This window comes from Cydia fagiglandana, chromosome 20 (assembly GCF_963556715.1).
Source record: "Cydia fagiglandana chromosome 20, ilCydFagi1.1, whole genome shotgun sequence".
NCBI lineage: Eukaryota > Metazoa > Arthropoda > Insecta > Lepidoptera > Tortricidae > Cydia > Cydia fagiglandana.
Genome location: NC_085951.1, coordinates 9,496,032 through 9,517,343, shown reverse-complemented (window position 1 = coordinate 9,517,343; position 21,312 = coordinate 9,496,032). Strand labels below are relative to the sequence as shown.

The following is a 21,312-nucleotide window of genomic DNA, read 5'->3' as shown; positions in this document are numbered from 1 at the left end:
AATTGTTTGGTTGAGTTAAATATAAAGCCCGTGTTACAACAACGCTATATGCTACATTTAATTACTTTTTAAACTTAATTTTTTTTGTCAAAAAAGCAAAAAAAAATTTTTCTTTTTGAAAATTAACTATGCCATTTAGTTCTCTTAAACGTTCCTAACCATACCCCGAAGTTAACGGAATTCAATAATAACACGGTGTATATTATTTGTGTTCAAGTAAGGTTCGGAGGAAGCCAGTTTACTATTAATAATTTATTTTCAGTTTCAAGTAGATACAAACATTAAAAAGAAAATAAACTATTTAGTTAAAGTATGTTTTTGTTCACAAAAATCGAATTTACTGAATCAAGAAGTTGTGTTTTTACCCTACATTGTGCTTTGATATAATTTGGAAAAAGTTACGAAAGGTTTATGTTAGAATTAAAAAAAAAATCTCAAATATTGCTCATCAATTGTTGTTATGTTGGTCTAATCTCTTACTAATAATAAAAATAGCCCCGCGGGGGCAGCTTGTGGCGAGCTGACGGTGAGTGGCGACACCGCGGACCCCTATTCCAGAGGGCCCTGTCATCTGGCCCTCACCTCTGTGCTTGCCTTGATTGGCCGGCCAGAGTGGAGTCGCAAGAGCGGGACCTATGCTCCAGGTTGGAAGTGTAAAATGTCATAACGCCGGCGGCCCTTGAACGGATTACCGGGATCTGGCTACCGCAGACTCACCTCTCGACAACCTCACAGCCGCTCCAAAGTGTTGCCCTGTTGTCGCACTGTGCGTGCGGCCATTGCGGGGCCCACTCAATGAGTTGGCGAGTCACCACCTGTCTTATACAATTTTGAGACTGTTTGTCACGGCAGGTGTCCGCTAGTCTCTCCCATAGCCCAGTCCATCCAACTTTCAAATCTATAGCCCATGACCTTAGTTCCCATCGCAGCACAAAAGTGCTGCACTGCAATAGTCTTTGCACCTAGCGGGGACCATCTCCGGATGTATCACATTGTGCGTTCGGGGATGGTATCCGCCATGTGTATCCCTTGCTTTTAGATTAAAGTGTCTTAAAGGGCCTCTGCGCTGTTGGCTTCGGCCCCACGTACGCCTCCCAAAGCTCCGGGACCCCATGGTCCCGAGATATGGAAAAGACATAAAAATAGTAATAAGGAGCATTTCCCCAATTCCAAAAGTAAAATAAGGCCAGTTTTATTGAATTTTCACTGTAAAGAAATCGAAGCATCTTATAGAAAAACTTCTTTGATACCCTGGGAAATATTCCATATGTCCCTATGGCTAGAGGTTAGAAAACTTGCCGGCCTTTTTCAAGTCCACACAATATCGCGGAGATACTAATAAATAACATAGTGCCAGGTATTTGGTCCCCAGTGTCAGTTGAAAAGAGCCTGCAAAAAGGACAATTAACAATGAATGGGGAGGGCTGCGCCAAATGGGTCCCTCGTGGTGCAGTGACAGAGGTTGTTTATCGCTGCGTACTTTTGGTAGGACAGAAATGAGTTTAAATTTTCCTATAAAAAAATATCTATGTTTTGGGCATATTTGAACTTAATTTGAGTTCAGGTAGAGATGATTAAAAAACCGGAAAAGTAAAAAAAATATATAATGATTTTGGAGGCAACGTATTTTTTAACTAATCAATAATACCTAAATACCTGAAGATATACCTAAAGAGTTTTGGGTTATTACTGTGATGGGCACCTTTGCGCCGGGTGTAGTGCGGGGAGGCCTCTTCCAGTAGTTTTTATATTCCTTGTTTTATTTTAGATATATTTAGGGTTGTTAGTTTTAATTTAGTTTTATTCTTAAATGTATTTAGTTCTAAGCTATTTATTTGTCTTTTTACTGTCTTTTTCAAAAGTTTTTAATAAGCACTCATGTACGAGTATGAGTTGATTCATAAGAGCAGGACCCCTATTCGACAAGCGACGTTTGACGTATCGTGTTGATCTCCCGTTGATGTGGGAAAAATCATAAGTTCTCGAATACGTACAATGTCAAAATTTGACATTAACAATCCACAGTTAGTCACAAGCAAATCAAACCGAACCACCCTTAGAGAGAGTTGAGTTTTGGTTGTACCAAATGATATTATCCACCGTTGATGGAATCAACACTCAGTAAGCAATAAAATCAACTGTTGATTTGACGTGGATGCGAAATCTGACAGTTGCACATGTCGAATTTGGCCCCAGGTGCAAGGTTTCCAATGAATTGTCAATGTCGCAGATGTATGCAGGTTTCCTCACGATGTTTTTCCTTCACCGAAAAGCTAGTAGTAGTGCGAAGAAATTCAAAGGTGTATGTGAAGTCCCCAATCCGCATTGGGCTAGCGTGGGGACTATAGCCCAAGGCCCCTCTCAAGGGCAAGCAAGGGCAAAGGAGGCCTGTGCTCAACAGTGGGACGTATATAGGCTGAAATGATGATGATGATGATGATGTCAATGTCACCAACAAACAAAGAACAAAACAACAAACAAACAAAAAACAAAGTTCCCCGCCACGTCTGTCTGTTTGTGTGCCTGTATGTGTATGTTTGCAATAAACTCGAAAATTACTTAACGGATTTTCATGCAGTTTTCACCTATGAATAGAGTGATTCTTGAGAAAGGGTCAAGTGTATAATTTGTTAAGATTTTGTGTAACCCGTGGGACGCCGAGGCGGGTCGCTAGTCTCATATAAAATCTTCGCTACCTACCTAGTACTTTGGGCTTGAAAAAATAAACATTATTTAAATGCATACTTTTTTTTTATCGTGTAATTTGTTTGTCGGAGCTAAATTTTAAAACGGATAAATATTTGTTTTTACTCAAAAAATATTTTTGTCAAATACAGTCCACCCGTCTCATACTTTCCCAAATATGTTAAGAGGGGGCGTTAAGCCAGGAAATTAGAACAAGATACTCGTATGGCGCGCTGTGCGATACTTGCTACAATAAAAAAGCGGCCAAGTGCGAGTCGGACTCGCCCATGAAGGGTTCCGTAACAGCAAGTAACAATAAAATTGCGGTTTACGGTTTATGACGTATTAAAAAAAAAACTACTTACCAAATCTTGTTCAAACTAATTTTCGGTGGAAGTTTGCATGGTTATGTACATCATATATTTTTTTTAGTTTTATCATTCTCTTAGTTTAGAAGTTACAGGAGGGGGGACACACATTTTACCACTTTGGAAGTGTCTCTCGCGCAAACTATTCAGTTTAGAAGAAAATGATATTAAAAACCTCAATATCATTTTTGAAGACCTATCCATAGATACCCCACACGTATGAGTTTGATGAAAAAAATTTTTTTGAGTTTCAGTTCTATGTATGGGGAACCCTAAAAATTTACTATTTTATTTCTATTTTTGTATGAAAATCTTAATGCGGTTCACAGAATACATCTACTTACCAAGTTTCAACAGTATAGTGCTTATAGTTTCGGAAATAAGTGGCTGTGACATACGGACGGACAGACAGACAGACAGACAGACAGACAGACAGACATGACGAATTTATAAGGGTTCCGTTTTTTGCCATTTGGCTACGGAACCCTAAAAATGGCCATCGCGCGGGTTAAACTTACGTTTAAAAATATTCTCGTTAGATCCCTTGGCAATATAGCTAGTTATTTTATACTAAACTTATATTACTATGGCATGCAGGGTAACGATATTCAACTGAAAAAAAAAAATCGTTTTTTTTCTATCACGCCAACTTTAACCTTTTATGATGTGCTTGTGCTTGAATCATAGTCTAGTTTCCGTGTGATTTTGTTCCCAGCATTTACTGTAAATTAAAATGTGTATAAATTCAATATGAAACCACAATTTTGCGTTAGCCCCTTCTTAAAAGCCTATCCCGTCCCTTATTAAGAGCGGCCGGAAGCCGTAGTTCCCCAGTTAGTTTCCGGCGAAGGTTGTCCCGGATATTGCGTTGTTCGCCGGAACTCCTAGCTCGTGTGTTTTTCTTTCTCATTTCAGAAAATATGTTCACTTTGAAGATACATATACAAGGAAAGCTAATGACTTCATAGACTACCGATGAACAGCAGCCAGATGAATCTAGTAATAAGGATAGTATAGTAAACTAATTACTAATTAGACAGGTTTCGTTGTTTTAACCTTTTCGACGCCATGTCAAACACAAAAGCTGCCACTCGGACGCCACGTCGCCGAAGTGTCAAAACTGAAATTGAACTTTACGCATATGCCCGTAGGTTTATGTTGCTCTGTGGTCTGTGACCGATTAATCCGTCTTTGGCGTTGGACTTCCGGTGCGGTTATATCGGTCCAAAAGGTTAAAAATCGTCTACCACTGGACCATGTCATTTTACAAAGATGGCAATTGTCACAGTATCAGGGGTCATCAGTGGTCTTGATGGATCAATAAAGCAACCATTTATTCACAACGCTTTTATTGCACCGCTTAACTTTTGTATAAAGATCTTAACAGACAGAGTCGGGTAGAATGCATAGCTATGAGGATTGTCCTCACATTAAATAATAAGATATGATTTAATTCTGAACACATTAGTTAACATAGGTACTATACATTTAATATTCAAAACATTTTTCGTAGACCGCAAAGCTTTGTATCAAGTTTGGGGTTAAGTCTATTAATATTTTAAATCATCATCATCATCATCTCAGCCATAAGACGTCCACTGCTGAACATAGGCCTCCCCCTTACATAGGCCTCCCCCTTTATATTTTAAATGTGAGTGCTTATTACTCCAATATTGGTAATTTTAGGTATTTTTATTCTGGCCGAAAGAACATTTGTATAAATATTGACTATTTGCCTATTTAACAACTTAAATTGAAACAGATTTTTGGTAAATCCGGTGAACATGTATTAGTTTAACACATTCACACGGGATTTTTATGATAAGTATCTGTTACATGACGAGAAAGCAACTTGTAATAGTAAAACTTTCAAGATTTTAGATACATTCTGCCCAACTCTATAAACAAGATGGCAAACATTAATAAATAATTATTTCATAGTTACTGCATAAAATAATGATTAATACTTGACAGTAGCTTATTATCAAAACACTACTACTATTACTTTTTAATAGTAAAACTGTAGGTACAAGAGAAATGTAACTTATAATTTGTACAACATTTTCTCAACAACATGTACGTATCAAAACATCTGATATACTTTAATGCAAGTAAAAAGCCAAAGTAACTCAAATAAACTATGATTTTCTAGACTTAATACTAACACATACATTTACAGTGCAAAACCTTTTCCGGTGTGTAGGTATTTGTTGAAATATACATTTTATACAGTTCAAATTTTAGAAGTGAAAAGAAACAGACAATTGCTTTTCATTCTTATTCATTCTAACAACCTTAACAACAGCTAAGTTACTAATTTCTTTTCTTTCACAGATAATCTTAGGGATTGCGACCAAGTGTTAAAAATTCAATGAAATAATTGGCCTAAATATTAACATTATTATTTATTATTGACAGAACACTATATAAGTAAAAATATTTTTTTAAATAGGTCGTTTTATATCTTTCATCATCATCATACTTCATGAATTGATACAAAACACCAAAATATAATTACCCCATTTTTTAAATTAGAAAATACAAATGGAGAAAAACAATAACAAGAATGTATCATTGTTATACATGTATAATTCGTATAGCGATAATTTACACAAGATCTATTATGGTTTTAAAAAGTGAAAATATTGAAACTTATTCAATAATTTTAACACTTATTGCTTAAAAAAATACCTAAGTACCTATGTTGAAACGATTAAGTTACTCCTAAGTTTTTTGATATTTGGCATGTACTTATTTGGCAATTGTAACGGAAAAGTGATTGCATGTTTAGCCTAAAACATTTACAAATAATACCTAAAACACTTTATACGTACAAAAAATAACTTTTATCAAATTATCACATATAATTATGAAGATTGCAGAAAGTATTTAGTATTAATTAGCACTAAATATATAACAACTTTAGAGGAAGCACGCAGAAGAAGCACAACACGGAGTAAGCGAAATTAAGGTGCTATAAATTCAATAAATTCATGGCGCAGTGGGTCCAAAATATGATCAACTTTAAGGCCTTGTCAGTTATATAATGTGACAGCTGGGCCCTGGGGACGGGAGGCACGAGAGCTCTTTAGGGAGCTTGGAAAGCGCGTCAGAGAAAAGGGGAATGACCCCCGTTCTGAGTCATGGCTTGTCCAACAGGTCTCCATCGCCATACAGCGGGGTAACGCTGCTAGTGTAATGGGGACCTTTGGACCCGGCATGCCTCAGAACGGGTTTTAGTTTCTTAAGTTTTATACTCGTACATACATAATATGTAAAATGTCACAAGTGTAAAGAAATGTTTTAAGCATCGTCCAGATTGCGACAAGCCTTTAAAGATTTTAGAAGAAACTATTTTTGCCCATAAATACGTAAATAAAGTATGGCATATATTGTTTACGGTAGAACGATTGGCAGATCATTCAGTAGTTGTAGATAGTGAACCGAAGCGGCAGACACTTAGTGAAGATTAGCTTTACACAGCTTGGCGCAGTATTTCCACCGCCTTGGCTCCGTACTTTGCCCATAAATTGTATGCGGTTACCCAAAGCAGTACAAGCATATATACGTACTTCGTTCTACGAGTACCGCAACAGTACTTGATTTGGTGTGGGGCCCATTAATACCATGGCTTTATAAATACAGCGAGAAATTACAATTACATACAGTCCAAACCGTGTTTTTTGTCTTTGTTTTGGCAAAAGTTTTGTTTACATTAGAAAAACCGCCTTATTTTTTGTAAATATATTTAGTAAGAAAATAACAATGTTTCATTTAGGGCTTTTGGTAGGCCAACCGAATTATTGCATCTATGGGATAAATTTTATGCGTTTTCTCTAAAAATACAAGAAGATAGCAGGGGTTTAACGTAAAGGTATTTTCCTTAAACTTGTTATTCTGGAAAAAGCACATTATCTACAAATGGACGCATTTCACTTCAGATAAATTATCATTATCAACTATTCGAGAAAGCGACATTCAGATTTAAGAATATAACATCGTTTTTTTTTTAAACACCTATCAATTGAGTTACGTTTTGAGTGTAAGGATGGCTCACGTTAGACTGGGCCGTGCCCGGGCCGGAGCTTCCGGCCTGTACTTTTCTATGACATGAGGTGATGCGTTCCATAGAAAACAATGCGCTGGAAGCTCCGGCTCGGACACGGCCCGGTCTAAAGTAATGTAAAGTTCGGAGTTTATGAATAGGCCTAACACTTAATAATTATTGTTATTTCTTTTTTACATAGATAACATCTTTATCTACAGGTACTTTATACTTGATAGTTTAGAGTAGGTACAAAAGTACAAAAAGTACCCTGGAAAGAACATTTTTAAATTGTTATTGAAATTTCATAAGTCAAGAATTTCGAGAAGTAAGTACAGTTTGTTATATGAAGTAATTGATTAAAAGAAAAAAGCAATAAGTAGGTAGATTCTTCGAAACGTAGTAATGAAAACATATGTGCTTTAGTTGTTTTCTGAAACCTTGCAGATGAGATAAAAAGTTGGAACTTATTCGCTATATAAGTTTTTTAATACACTTTAATCATAATAACTTTTATATTTTCTTTCTTTGTCTTATATGTAGATAGTATAAGTATTTATTCATTTTGATAAATGCGGAATGGATGTAAATGAAGCGGAAGCTTTTATAAACATTGATACACGAAGAGCAAATATTTAAATTGAGAGAAAAACATAACGCGTGTCCGAACCTCAAAGAGGAGAATTAAGCTGAACGTGTTTATCAAATAACTCTGATAAATTCTTACATTGTACCTATTACAACAACTGTATTTATAACATCGACAACACTAATCTAGTGTGCGTTTCTCACGTATGCTAAAACATTGTCCAATCTTAACAAAACCTTTTCCATTCCTTCAGGCGTTCCTTATAAGTCTTGCAATGGTGCTAAGTAACGGTGCATCTGTTTTCCGACGCCCCTCCTGCCGAGGAGTCAGGAGGGGGCTCGGAACTCCTCCCCCCACCGCTCCACTCCAGAGCATCAATCATCTCCATCAACTCTTTAAAAACTGCTATTACCCTCCAGTTGTATTTAGCCGAGCACTCCACGTAGCCACACTTCCAATGCTTGCGAACAAGATTTACTATATTCCGTCGTTTTTCTCTAGAATCTCCACAAGCGCTTTCAGCTATGGCTAGCTGTTGTAGACCGCTTGCGGCTGACGGCGTGTTACTGCACAACAAGTCTTGTTTATTACCAACGACGAGGACAGGGACATTCCTCATGTCTCTGCTCTCAACCATTTGGTCTCTGAGTGTGCGGATGTATTGGAAGGTCTCGACGTTCGACAGATCGAAGACTAGGATGTACGCAGTGGCGTTCCTCAGGCCGTAGAAGCGGTAATGTGCCCACTCGTAGTACGAATTGATGGGGAAGTACGGAATGACTGGCACGTCAGTGATCTTGACTTCGTAGAGGTGCTCGTTGATGATCACCGAAGGATAGAACGTGTGTTTCTTGTCCGTCGGTATGTACTCCTCGGAGAAGTCGCTCCAGACGAATTGCTGGAAAGAAAAGTAAGTGTTAACCAAACATGTCAAATAACTAACTGACAATTAGATAGAAGAGGAATTTTTATAAATATTTATATTATTATATTATATAATGTTTCTATGCCGTTTTTGTTTTGAGTTCCTAGATTGACGAATCCAGCAACATAAAAACTAGTTTTATGTATTCAAAAGGTACTTAAATATACAATACAGTAGGTACTGAGCGGCCCTCTTTTTTAAATACCTGTCGTTAAATTTAAATAATCAGTAATCACGATTATTTAGCAGTGGCGCTAATATGCACGTTGATGGGCTCTTAATGATAGCGAGTACAAAATTCAAACAGAATTTTAAATACCTAAACCTTTAGGCCGACTTGCACCATTCCACTAACCCGGGGTAAAGCGGTTAAACCTGGAGTTACCATGGTTACCAGTACAATTTGACACTGGGTTAACAGTTATCCGCTTAACCCTGGGTTAGTGAAATGGTGCAAGTCGGCCTTAGTAGCTTAAGATGTAAGCGTAACTAATTAATAAATGAATTTAATGATTTTATCCTACCCATATTGTACCTTTATACCCATATTGTTAACTCAGACAGTAATTTTCAGGAATAGTTTTTTTTATAGTAATGTTATGCAGGCAACCTATACAATTTGCATTTTATACTACGAATGCACATAAATTAAAACGAAATATAGGGGCTAGCGGCTAAACGGAGGCACCATTTGGCAGCTTTTCGGATGGCTCCTCTACACGATGGGCCAACGCCGGCCACTCCAAGGGACGCAGTCATGCGGTAGGATGAGATAGCAATATCACTTGCTCCCTCTTACGCATAAATACGTCCCTCATAGTGGCCTGCGTTGGCCCATCGTGTAGAGGAGCCAGGAAACTAGGGCGCCAATAAAACGGGTAAAATACAGCATAATTACAAAAAAATTAACCTTCATATTATTAGTACAAATAAAAGCTCTCGAAAAAAATGCAAAATGAAGACTAAAAATTCAGCCAGGATCCTTATCCTACTGACAAGGGGTTAATAAATTCTACGTACTAAAGAGAAAATACAGTACACATATTGTTGGACAACACAGACAAAACATCCTCCAGACTGAGCATAGTCGCGCTACCCCCTCTGCCACGCATACGGTAATTTTTATGTTCGAGTCGAAAGTGTCTTTGTGTGACGTCCGTGTCTTTGAACGGACCAATCACGGTACGGGACTTCGCTCACCTCGTCCCGCGCACCCCCGCAGTTTTGGCATCATCGGTTGCATGAAATAATTGCTTTAAACTCAGACCGAGTTTAAAGCAGAGAGGATTCCTAGTCTATGTTGGACACTATTTTGCTGGGAGCAATTTCCGGAAAAACTTATAGTGACACAGTGCGAGCTCATGAATAAAGCCTGGCAACCAGATTAATATTTTTAATAAAGGACTACCTACTTTATTATTCCATTTACTAGCCTAGCCTGGAAACGGGTTTACGCCAACCAACAGTGTTAGTTGGAAAGTTTTTAGAGGATTTATTTTACCGAGATTTTATTTTCACGAATAACAAATTTTAAAAGGGATTTCTACATTTTTGTAGGTTGATGGGTTTAATTGTACTTATACGATTTTTTCCATTTTTACGTAATCTTTGGCCCTTGCTTTAGGTATAAACGGGTATTTGCAATGTAAAATATAGTAATAAATTTATTTATTCATTTGTTTTTTATTACACTTCTACATATTACACTACATAGGTACTTATATTATAAAGGCGAAAGTGTGTCTGTCTGTTCAAGCAATTCGCGTATTGGATGATTGCTATTAGCATTATCCAGGCGCATAACCTACTTTAGCTGCTGTCTCTAATTCCACGCAAACGAAGTCGCGGGCAAAAGATACTCTACTATAAATCTACAACAGTTTAATTATGTTTCATAATGATCCAGGAGTTGCTTTTTTAACACTGTAGGTATGTTAAATTAGGAATCCAAAGATTATTTTCTACACTTGAATCACAAAAGGATATTCCTAGAGTCAGGCGTGGCTCACTCCGCGATTTCATCGCTTAGCTACAGGTAGCTAAAAGTCCATCCGTTCGACCCCAATTTTGGGGTTTGCTATAAGCCGCGCGTGGCGCTGTCGCCACCTAGCGGCCATATCTGTGCTGATCGTGACAGACGCGTTTTGTTAGAGAGTGAGTCTTCTGTACCTAGTACTATTATTTATTCTGTGCTAGAGTACGGTTGGTCTGACAGCTCCTATTGTCCACGGATGAAGTAGAATAAAATATTCACAGAACGGGAAACTTGCGAGAGTGACTAACTTGGCACTGATTTAGTCGGATGAAAGGCTGAGCATTGAGGGGTATTTTAACGCTGTTACGCCGTTGGCAAGGTGCCCTAATTCGTGTGAGATAACACCCAACGTCGTATTTATGTCGGCGGCCGATTGTAAGTTCAGGCATGTCGTGAAATTCCAAGGCATATCGTGATACGCGAAAAGTTTTGACTCGTTCCCTGAATCGACGGAGCCCCGCTATGCGGGGATCCTATTTCTGAGCAGTTTGCCTTACGGGCATCTGAAGCAACCTAACCTAACGAACCTATCCTACCTACATATTGGTTTAACCTCTAGCCGCCCATACGTCAACCTTGCCAAGCAAAATGAAATTTTATTTTGTCAACATAAAGTTCAAATTAGAATGGAACAGGAGACCATTTTATAGGTCTCTGGGCGGCTAGAGGTTAATGGGACTGTCGTCAAAACATTACAGAAGAACATTACAATCGGCCGCCGACATTTATACGGATAAATTGAACTTGGTATAGGAATACATGGAATTCAAATTCTGAGTAAGTTTCGTTTCATTGAGCAGATTGGAATTGTTTCCTTTATTAAGTACCTCACGTGAAGATTCTGTTACCTGGATTTGAATTGTAATTATTTTTGTTTACTCGCATTTTTCATGAAATTTTGTGAGCAAATTCGATAGTAGGTACCTACTTGTAGATTTTTTATGGATTTGTTTTCAAAATGACGGACCGTGCGCGAGGCCTAACAGAGTCATTAGTAAGGGTACTTGGTTTCAGTAGAAGATTACTGTGTGTGTGTTAATTTTGACGCAACTTTTACGTCAGATAAAAGTCCTTTTCCTTTATGTCCAGGCTTACATGGTTACGACAAGTAAACCACGCCATATAATATGTCATTAATATTGTTGATGGCATAGTGCTTATACCATAAAATTTATTTTCCTGTTACATACATGTACATACGCTACTACACATAGGTGTACTATTTTATTGCTTTTATGTCAAAAGGCCTACCGCGAACCACGTTCGACGTGTTGCTTCTCTGTCGCACTTGTAAGTTCGTACGTAAGGGTGACAGGAAGACAACACGTCGAACGTGTTTCGCGGGAGGCCTTCAGACTGTCGGCGAACGAGAAAATATTTCTAGAGTTACGCTAAGGTGGTTATAGTCTCCTGACTTTGCCGGGCGTTGCAACTTGCGATATACTTAAAAACCGGGCAAGTGCGAGTCGGACTCGCGCACGAAGGGTTCCATACCATAATACAAAAAAAAAACAAAAAAAAGCAAAAAAAAAACGGTCACCCATCCAAGTACTGACCACTCCCGACGTTGCTTAACTTTGGTCAAAAATCACGTTTGTTGTATGGGAGCCCCATTTAAATCTTTATTTTATTCTGTTTTTAGTATTTGTTGTTATAGCGGCAACAGAAATACATCATCTGTGAAAATTTCAACTGTCTAGCTATCATGGTTCGTGAGATACAGCCTGGTGACAGACGGACGGACGGACGGACAGCGAAGTCTTAGTAATAGGGTCCCGTTTTACCCTTTGGGTACGGAACCCTAAAAAGTGTCTAAATGACATTAATGATATCGTACAGTGTTTAACTAATCATCAAAACTTGTTTTTATTGATCGCGTTTGTTAATGATTATGTATAGTTTTGTATATTTTGCTTGTTTGTGAATACGAATATTAATATAGCAGCTGGGAACACTGGACCCCTATTCGACAAGCGACGTTTGACGTATCGTGTTGATCTCCCGTTGATGTGGAAAAAATCATAAGTTCTCGAATACGTACAATGTCAAAATTTGACATTAACAATCCACAGTTAGGGTGACAAGCAAACCAAACCGAACCACCCTTAGTTTAGAGTTGAGTTTTGGCTGTACCAAATGATATTATCCACCGTTGATGGAATCAACACTCAGTATGCAATAAAATCAACTGTTGATTTGACATGGATGCGAAATCTGACAGTTGTACATGTCGAATTTGGCCCCTGGTGTCACTCAGTTTCAATTTAAATACTTCATCACGTCTAACGTTCACATTTTTAGAATTTGGAGACCGATTCTGATATTACAATTTGATTACATATTTTTTTGATATGACTATTGTATTTCCAGAACACCAATTAGCGTAAGCAGGTCACGTTGAAAACAACATCAAAACCTTAACAAATTGTTTACTTAGAATCAGCCCCTGTATTCATATCTAACAAGCACATACTTGCCACTCTAAAGGCTCCTCTTCACGTTGGGCCAACGCCAACGCCAACGAGGGACGCAGCCATGCGGTAGAATGAGATAGCAATATCACTTGCTCCCTCTAACGCATAAATGCGTCCCTCGTTGGCGTTGGGGTTGGCCCAACGTGAAGAGGAGCCTTAACATTCTCCGCCACGTACAAGATGTGTTATTACGCAAGCAATTTACTATATTACATGTCGCATCAAATTACAATTTAATATCCATTTCCATTACAGGAGATATTGAGAGACGTGTTCGGGAATTTCAACTAAATGTATGAATACTAACAACATTGGTATTGTGTAATTATTAAGACAAAGGTATTATTTATGACTAATTAATAATGGCGTTTTTTATAACCTGATAATTTGATAAATCTAAAATTCCAAATCGAAAAAAAAATGTCTTAATTTTTTTCGAAATAGTGACGTTAATAAGGCATATTTATCGACTCATAATGTCTGAGTACCGATTAAAAAAATAAAATAAATACTTATGTTTCTTTATTTAACAGTCCTCATAATTCTGAGTAGCTATATTTTCTGATTTAATTTAATTGGATTCTGTTTGTAGATTTCAGTTTACAGCTGATGCAACCCAGTTAAAACGTCGGATAAGGTACAAATAATGAAATTCAATCGCGTTACACCCGTTTAAATCTCTAAATATTTAGGTACAGTCAACGGTAAAAATATGGGTGTAGACAACTTACTCAAAAATATGTCCCATAGTTCTTAATTCACTGACATAAGAGTTATGGGACATATTTTTGAAATGATTTGTACACCCATATTTTTACCGTTGACTGTACTTGATATGCATTTAGAAATTGGTCAACCTGTGACACCTAACTTTAACAATACTTAGTTAATGTAAAAAATATCCTTTTAAGAATGGCGATATTAACGATATTAAAATGAACTTACGGAGCCAAGAAATACCTCCGAAAAGGAACTATTCGCATAAATTCGTTTCACAATGGAGGAAAAGGTCGGGTCTGATGTTTGATCGATGGCACTCATAAGTCATTTCCTCTCAACTCGACTCACATAAAAGGGGATCGTAAACTTTGCTCTTAATCCAAAGAATATATGGATAATATACATATAAAACAAGGACTCAGATTTTTCTTTATTTTAGATATGCGGGAATTTGGCTAACTACAAGTGCGATTCATTAAAATGGCGAATGTTTATTCCAACATTATATAGAAATAAATTGAAATATAGGAAACTAACAAGCCATATTTTTTATTAAAGTATATTAGGGATTTAAATAAATCGTCAGATTAGTTTTTTAATTCTTATAATATTTATTATTAAGTAAGGATATAACTTGAACTAGATTTTGTGTTTTATTCCAGTTACTAGCCAATCGCTCCGGCTTCACACGGGTAAACCTTAACGAACATTTAAACCTTTCTCAAGAATATATACATATATTGATAGGTGAAAACCGTATGAAAATCCGTTCAGTAGTTTTTGAGTTTATCGCGAACTTATATACAGACAGACGCGGCGGGGGACTTTGTTTTATAAAGTAAGTATAGCGATGTTCGTTTTTCTATACCATCCTCTTCTAAAAGGCTTTACTCAGCAGTAAGCCTATTATGGATCGCTTTATCCACATTTATCCACGTGATAAAACAAGTGTCACTTTTTAACTCTGCGGGATAGAAAGAGACGGACGCCGTTTTATCACGCTGTCACGTAGACAAATACGACCATCATATCCGTACTGAATACAAAAGCTTATTGCTCGATAAAAGAAAACTATCTTCACAATATTAGATAACATACGGAACATAAGCGCCATTCAATTCCTTCAATTTTATTTCCCAGTGAGACGATAAACTTCTGATCAGAATAATTTAAGAAGCCGAGCGGAGAGTCTGCAATTTTTATGACCGCATTTGGAATTGAATCATACAGTCGCCATCTTAGAGGTATCGGAGCGGCAAAAGTGCTTAAAGATATCTGGAAATGCACTTAAAACGTGGTAAAGTGGCGATGTTCAGATATTTTTGAAAACTTTGGTCACTTTAATGTATTTAGGTAGGTACTGTTGGCGATTATACTCCTTATACGTATAGGTATACTCCTTAGCTATTTTTAATAAGGGTTTAGTGACTTTTCTTGCGACTATAAGAAGCCTATTCGAGTGCGTTATTAATTATTATTGGTACGCGGGAGATGTTACAACGGATGCTTTTAATAGGTACGTCATCTTGGTATCCACCATGAATCAATCAATACATGCCTTACAAAAAGCGAATAAACCAATTCACTTTAATTGCTTTGTAATTAAGATCTTTTATAGAACTATAACTATGTAATTAAGTAAAGTACCTACAGGCGGACAGACGGACAGCGGATTCTTATCAATAGGGTCCCGTTTTTAACTTTTGAGCCTACCCAAACCCATTTTTAGGGTTCCGTACCCAAAGGGTAAAACGGGACCCTATTACTAAGACTCTGCTGTCCGTACGTCCGTCTGTCACCAGGCTGTATCTCACGAACCGTGATATCTAGACAGTTGAAATTTTCACAGATGATGTATTTCTGTTGCCGCTATAACAAGAAATACTAAAAACAGAATAAAATAAAGATTTAAGTGGGGCTCCCATACAACAAACGTGATTTTTGACCGAAGTTAAGCAACTTCGGGCGGGGTCAGTACTTGGATGGGTGACCGTTTTTTATAGATAATGATACGGAACCCTTCGTGTGCGAGTCCGACTCGCACTTGCCCGGTTTTGTATCAAGATCCGTTTACCTGTATGATACTAGTTTTGCCCACTGCCGGAGCGCCAAGCAGCACCACTTTGATAAGATCCAAGCTGTCCGGGCTGGGCTCCACGCTGGGCGCGCCCACTGTCATGGTGCCGCCTCCCCCGCGCTCCAGATAATCCAGGTCCAACTCTGAAACAACCACATAATACACATTTTAATACGTGACGTACTAATAACTACAAGACGTGAGGATGGCTCTTGGAGAGTGAGGAGAAACTTGGAGGTTGAAGAACTGGTGGGCGAGCCCAACATCATCGGCGAGAGCAAGGCTGCTCGACTTCGCTGGCTCGGCCATGTGGAGAGGATGGGAGAGGATTGTGCGGCCAAAAGAGCTTATCTGGGGCGACCAACTGGGAGACGTCCGGTCGGAAGGCCTAGTACAGATGGATCGACGAGGTCCAGAAAGACCTGTGTGGCACGCAAGCGGCTGAATGGCGTCAGATCGCACAGAAAAGGAAATAATGGCGCAATCTAACGTCAGAGCCAAGATCCACTTCGAGTCGCTGAGCCAGCGAAGTAAGTAAGTAAGTACTAATAACTCTTTAAACTGCGGGGCAATTCACCTGTGAAATACTTTCATATCTGTTATTAAAAACTTTCTCAAATAAATGTCTTTACTCTGTATCTTTAGGTATTTAAGTAAAGGTAAACAAACAATTTGTAGTAGTTATAACATTTGTTGGTTAACTAACCAAATATAAAAGCGCCAGGATCTGTCACTGAACGACCTGTCTTTAACCTACATTATTTGATCATATAATGATTTCATTTCATCTACCTAGATTTTGTACCAAAGGTACTTAATACTTAAAACCTAAATAATCGAACATTAGATGTTCGAAGCTAAAGAACTTAAAAAGATACCAGAAATAGATAGCGCATGCCTTAACTCGTATATATTGTAAATATACCTATAGGTATTGGCAGTATAACAAAGTTTTATTCGGTGCTGCGCGAACGGCAACATGCAAAACCTTTTAGGCGTCTGCTACGTTCAAAGATTGTCATCGTTAAACCTCCTTCTAATCCATCATCAAGCAATTCTAAGTTGAATAATAGTTCTTACAATAGAATAGAATAGTATAGAATAATGATTTATTGCCACTCACATAGTCATCATACACATAGGTACAAGAATATAAAACAGAAAAAAGAAAAGGGTTTTTTAAAACTAAACACGAAAATAACAAGAAGTGTGACAAAAGGGTTTTCACACCACCTATTCGTAAAAGAGCTTTTTCTTCCCTGCTAGGAGGGATCAAAGTGGCACTTTTCTTCCCTGCTAGGAGGGATCAAAGTAACACTTTTTTGTTCTAGCACACTATTTTAATTTTTTTTTTGCACATTATATTTTTTAGCTTAAATAATCTGTTTATACATCAGATTGTGACACTAAGATTTTATTTCCCTCATAGTTGATGTGAAAAGCAGTAGGTATGTGTCACACGGTATCAAAATTATTTCGTCTTGGGCGTTAACACTTGAATCCCTCATTGCGCTCAGGATTCTACTTTAAATTAATCAATTCATTCAGGATTCAATGTACGCCCTTGACGGAAATATATCATTTTGATCCCTTGTAACACAAACTACTATTATCTCAGCATATTTGATGTGGTACTTTTGCTCTTATAATAATAATATTCTTGCATTAATAAAAATACATTTTACATGTAAAACTACAAAAAAAATTAAAAGGAAAATATAACGAGGAAACAACAGACGGTCTTATCGCTAAAAAGCGATCTCTTCCAGACAACCTTCGGGTAGCGGGAAATGTAGAATTCAAGTAAAAGATGCTGTACATCACTTCCTAAGATTTTGTACCTGTTTTGTTTCACAATTATGTTTAATGCAACATAATATTCTTAGTACAATGTTATTAGTTATCAAATGCTAGACCAGAAATAGGTATTAGGCAATTATGAAAAAAGCTTTTTGGTTTTACTTCCACGAAGGTATCTTTTTATTTTCACTCTTAACACCAATTCCTAAAAGTGAAGTGACTATGAAACAATCTACTTCAGCCTCACAAAGGTAAAATTAAATTGCGCAGTAATGCAGGAATAAAATTCTATTTCCATCATGAAAGTTAATTATTAACACGCCCTAAAAGAAAGAAAAGAAATGAATGAAATCATCCATTTTTGTGACGTTGGCTTTGATGTTGAATTTATATGATTGAAGTTGAAAACGTTATTATAAATTGGAATCTTAATAAATCCATTACTGATTTATTAGGACATGATAAAAATTGAAAAACGAAAAATTCACATGTACAGGCACTAGCTATAATAAATAAATATTATAGGACATTCTTAATGTTAATGCGCATAACGTAAATTATCATAACAATTACTTGGGATAAATGTAATAAGCATAACGGTACTTTGCATAATTATTAAACGGTATAAAAATAAAAGGAAGAAAAGAAATGTTACGTGCTCAAAAAGCAGTTTTATTTACCAATTCAGTTACTGACAAATGTAATTTTGGTTGTGTATATTATTTTATTTATATAATTAGATCTGAGGAGTTAATCGGAATTTCGTTATCTTACTCGAGATCTTACTCTTACCTTACTCGTTATCTTACTCGATAGAGTGGCAGATAACCAAATTTCGATTTTCGGGTTTCGCTGCAGGCCTAGAATGTAAAAATTTATTGGGCGGTTAGAAAAAACCGGGCAAGTGCGAGTCGGACTCGCGCACGAAGGGTTCCGTACCATAATGCAAAAAAAAAACAAAAAAAATGCAATAAAAACGGTCACCCATCCAAGTACTGACCACGCCCGACGTTGCTTAACTTTGGTCAAAAATTACGTTTGTTGTATGGGAGCCGCATTTAAATCTTTATTTTATTCTATTTTTAACCGACTTCCAAATCTCAAAGAAGGAGGTTATCAATTCGGTTGTATGTTTTTTTTTATTTATTTTTTTATTTTTTTTTATGTTTGTTACTCCATATCTCCGTCATTACTAGATCGATTTTGAAAATTCTTTTTTTGATTGAATGTATATGCATACAGATTGGTCCCGTTTTTGTCAAAACCCAGTTCTGATGATGGAATCCATGAGGAATCGAGAGAACTCCTCAAATCTTAAAGGCATACATATAGAGATTTTTGTATTTACATTAGAAAATCAAGCATTTTCATTAAAAACTGTTGCATTTGATGAAGTGGAACTGCTGATGAAGATCAGAACAGAACTCTTAAACGACGCATAGTTCACGTTTGGCGATTTTTCCTTTTCGTTATGTTCGTTAAGCAAGTTAAGTTTTTAAGCCACATTTTTGTCAAGCTCGAGTTCTGATGATGGGATCCATAAGGAATCGAGGGAACTCCTCAAATATTAGAGGCATACATATAGATTTTTTTGTATTTTCATCATAAAATCAAGCATTTACATTAAAAACTGTCGCATTTGATGAAGTGGAACTGCTGATGATGACCAGAACAGAACTCTTCAATGACGCATGGTACACGTTTGGTGATTACGAATTTCGATTTTGACTTGGATTGGGACCCGGACTCGGACTCATACCCGGATCCGGTTCGGACCCGGATCCGGTTTGGACCCGGACCTGGACTCGGACCCGGATTCGGACTCGGACTCGGAACCGGACTCGGACCCGGACTTGGACCCGGTCTCGGACCCGGTCTCGGACCCGGACACGGACCCGGACTCGGACCCGGACTCGGACCCGGACCCGGACTCGGACCCGGACTCGGACCCGGACCTTGATCCAGAAAACCACTATGATACCTTAACTAAATAAACAACTATGATTACCTACCATAAAATTAATGTAGGTATAAAGTACGATGATGCCAATCTTACTAGCCCCTCCCGCTTAAACCCCCGTACACCGCACGGCATGCGCCATTAAGTGGGTTAGGTTAGGTTTGAACTACGATCCTCACAGAACCGAACAAGGATTAGGTTAGGTTAGAACTGCGAGCCTTACAGAAACGAAATGCTACTTGAAAAGTGGGTTTGATTAGGTTCGAACTGCGATCCGCACAGAACCGAACTGCTATCTGAGGAGTGGGTTAGGTTAGGCTAGAACTACGACCCTCATGGCTCCTCTTCACGATGGGCCAACGCCGGCCACTCCAAGGGACGCATTTATGCGTTAGAGGGAGCAACTGATATTGCTATCTCATTCTACCGCATGGCTGCGTCCCTTGGAGTGGCCGGCGTTGGCCCATCCTGTAGAGGAGCCATTATACAGAAGCGAAATGCTAGTAGAAAAGTGGGTGGTTTTACCTCCTTTTCTACATAGTGTACCATCTACAGTAATATTTCATCGGCCCCCATGGAAGTCGGTTTTTTTTTCTTAAAAATTATTAGTATTTGTTGTTATAGCGGCAATAGAAATACATCATCTGTGAAAATTTCAACTGTCTAGCTATCACGGTTCGTGAGATACAGCCTGGTGACAGACAGACGGACGGACGGAAGGACGGACGGACGGACGGACAGCGAAGTCTTAGTAATAGGGTCCCGTTTTACCCTTTGGGTACGGAACCCTAAAAATACCTAACATCGAACTGGACCTAACCTAACCGAGTTGGTTTTGCCCTGATCCATCTAATTCGGTTGCTTTATAAAATTATGCTAATTCATTTTGCGTCAATTAAAGTTATAGTTAATAATGCTATGCATATTTCAATTATGCGAATTCATTGTTATGCACAATAAATATTATGTTTTTTAATTATTATACCTGTTCAATGTTATGCACAATTATATTATGCCAAATCTGTTATGCGAATTCATATTATGACAATTAATGTTAGGCGTATTATTAGGGGTGCCCCTCCCTTATTTGTAGAGCGTCACATATTTTTGGTAACAGTCTTCGAAGGCCCTGTTATATACTATTGCAGGTGACTGTACATCGATAAATTAATACTTTCATTAATTATGTCCAAAACCTTGATATTGTTTTCATTAAAATTATTAAATATTCCTTTAAAGACAAAATATAGAAAAATATTTATTTTATGAGTGAAGCAAAGATTACTTATCTGCCGTCAATGACTAAAGAAAATCATGACATTATTGTTCGGTTTAAAGTGGCAACTTGACAGTAATGACGTTTCACGCCCGGGGTGTCAGATGAGGTATTCTTTTGTGGAGGCCGAGCCTTGCTTATGTAAAGTGTGAGGCCGATTCTTATCTAACAATCTGTTACGGGTTTGATCATGTTTTAATAGAACCAAGATGATCGTCACTACTAGGGCTGATTTAGACGATGCGAGAACTCGCATGCGAGTTTCATACCATTGCGGGTTTTGATTGGTAGGTTGGATTGGACGTAACCAACAGTCCGCAATGTAACTAAAATCGTATGCGAGTTCGCGCGCCGTCTA

At 37.7% G+C, this 21,312-nt stretch overlaps 1 protein-coding gene across 2 annotated transcripts in view; it reads right to left on the bottom strand.

The window, feature by feature from the left end:
- Window positions 1–7,791: 7,791 nt before the first annotated feature.
- The window catches only part of LOC134674564 (ras-like protein family member 10B), a 74,607-nt gene continuing 61,086 nt past the window's right edge, over window positions 7,792–21,312 (bottom strand). For both annotated transcript variants that reach the window (XM_063532678.1, XM_063532677.1), the window contains 2 exons: window positions 15,916–16,061; window positions 7,792–8,585 (listed from right to left, as the gene is read on the bottom strand). In XM_063532678.1, coding sequence (XP_063388748.1) covers window positions 7,968–8,585; window positions 15,916–16,061 — 764 coding nt within the window. In that variant the 3' untranslated portion in view covers window positions 7,792–7,967. The remainder of the gene's footprint in view (window positions 8,586–15,915; window positions 16,062–21,312) is intronic.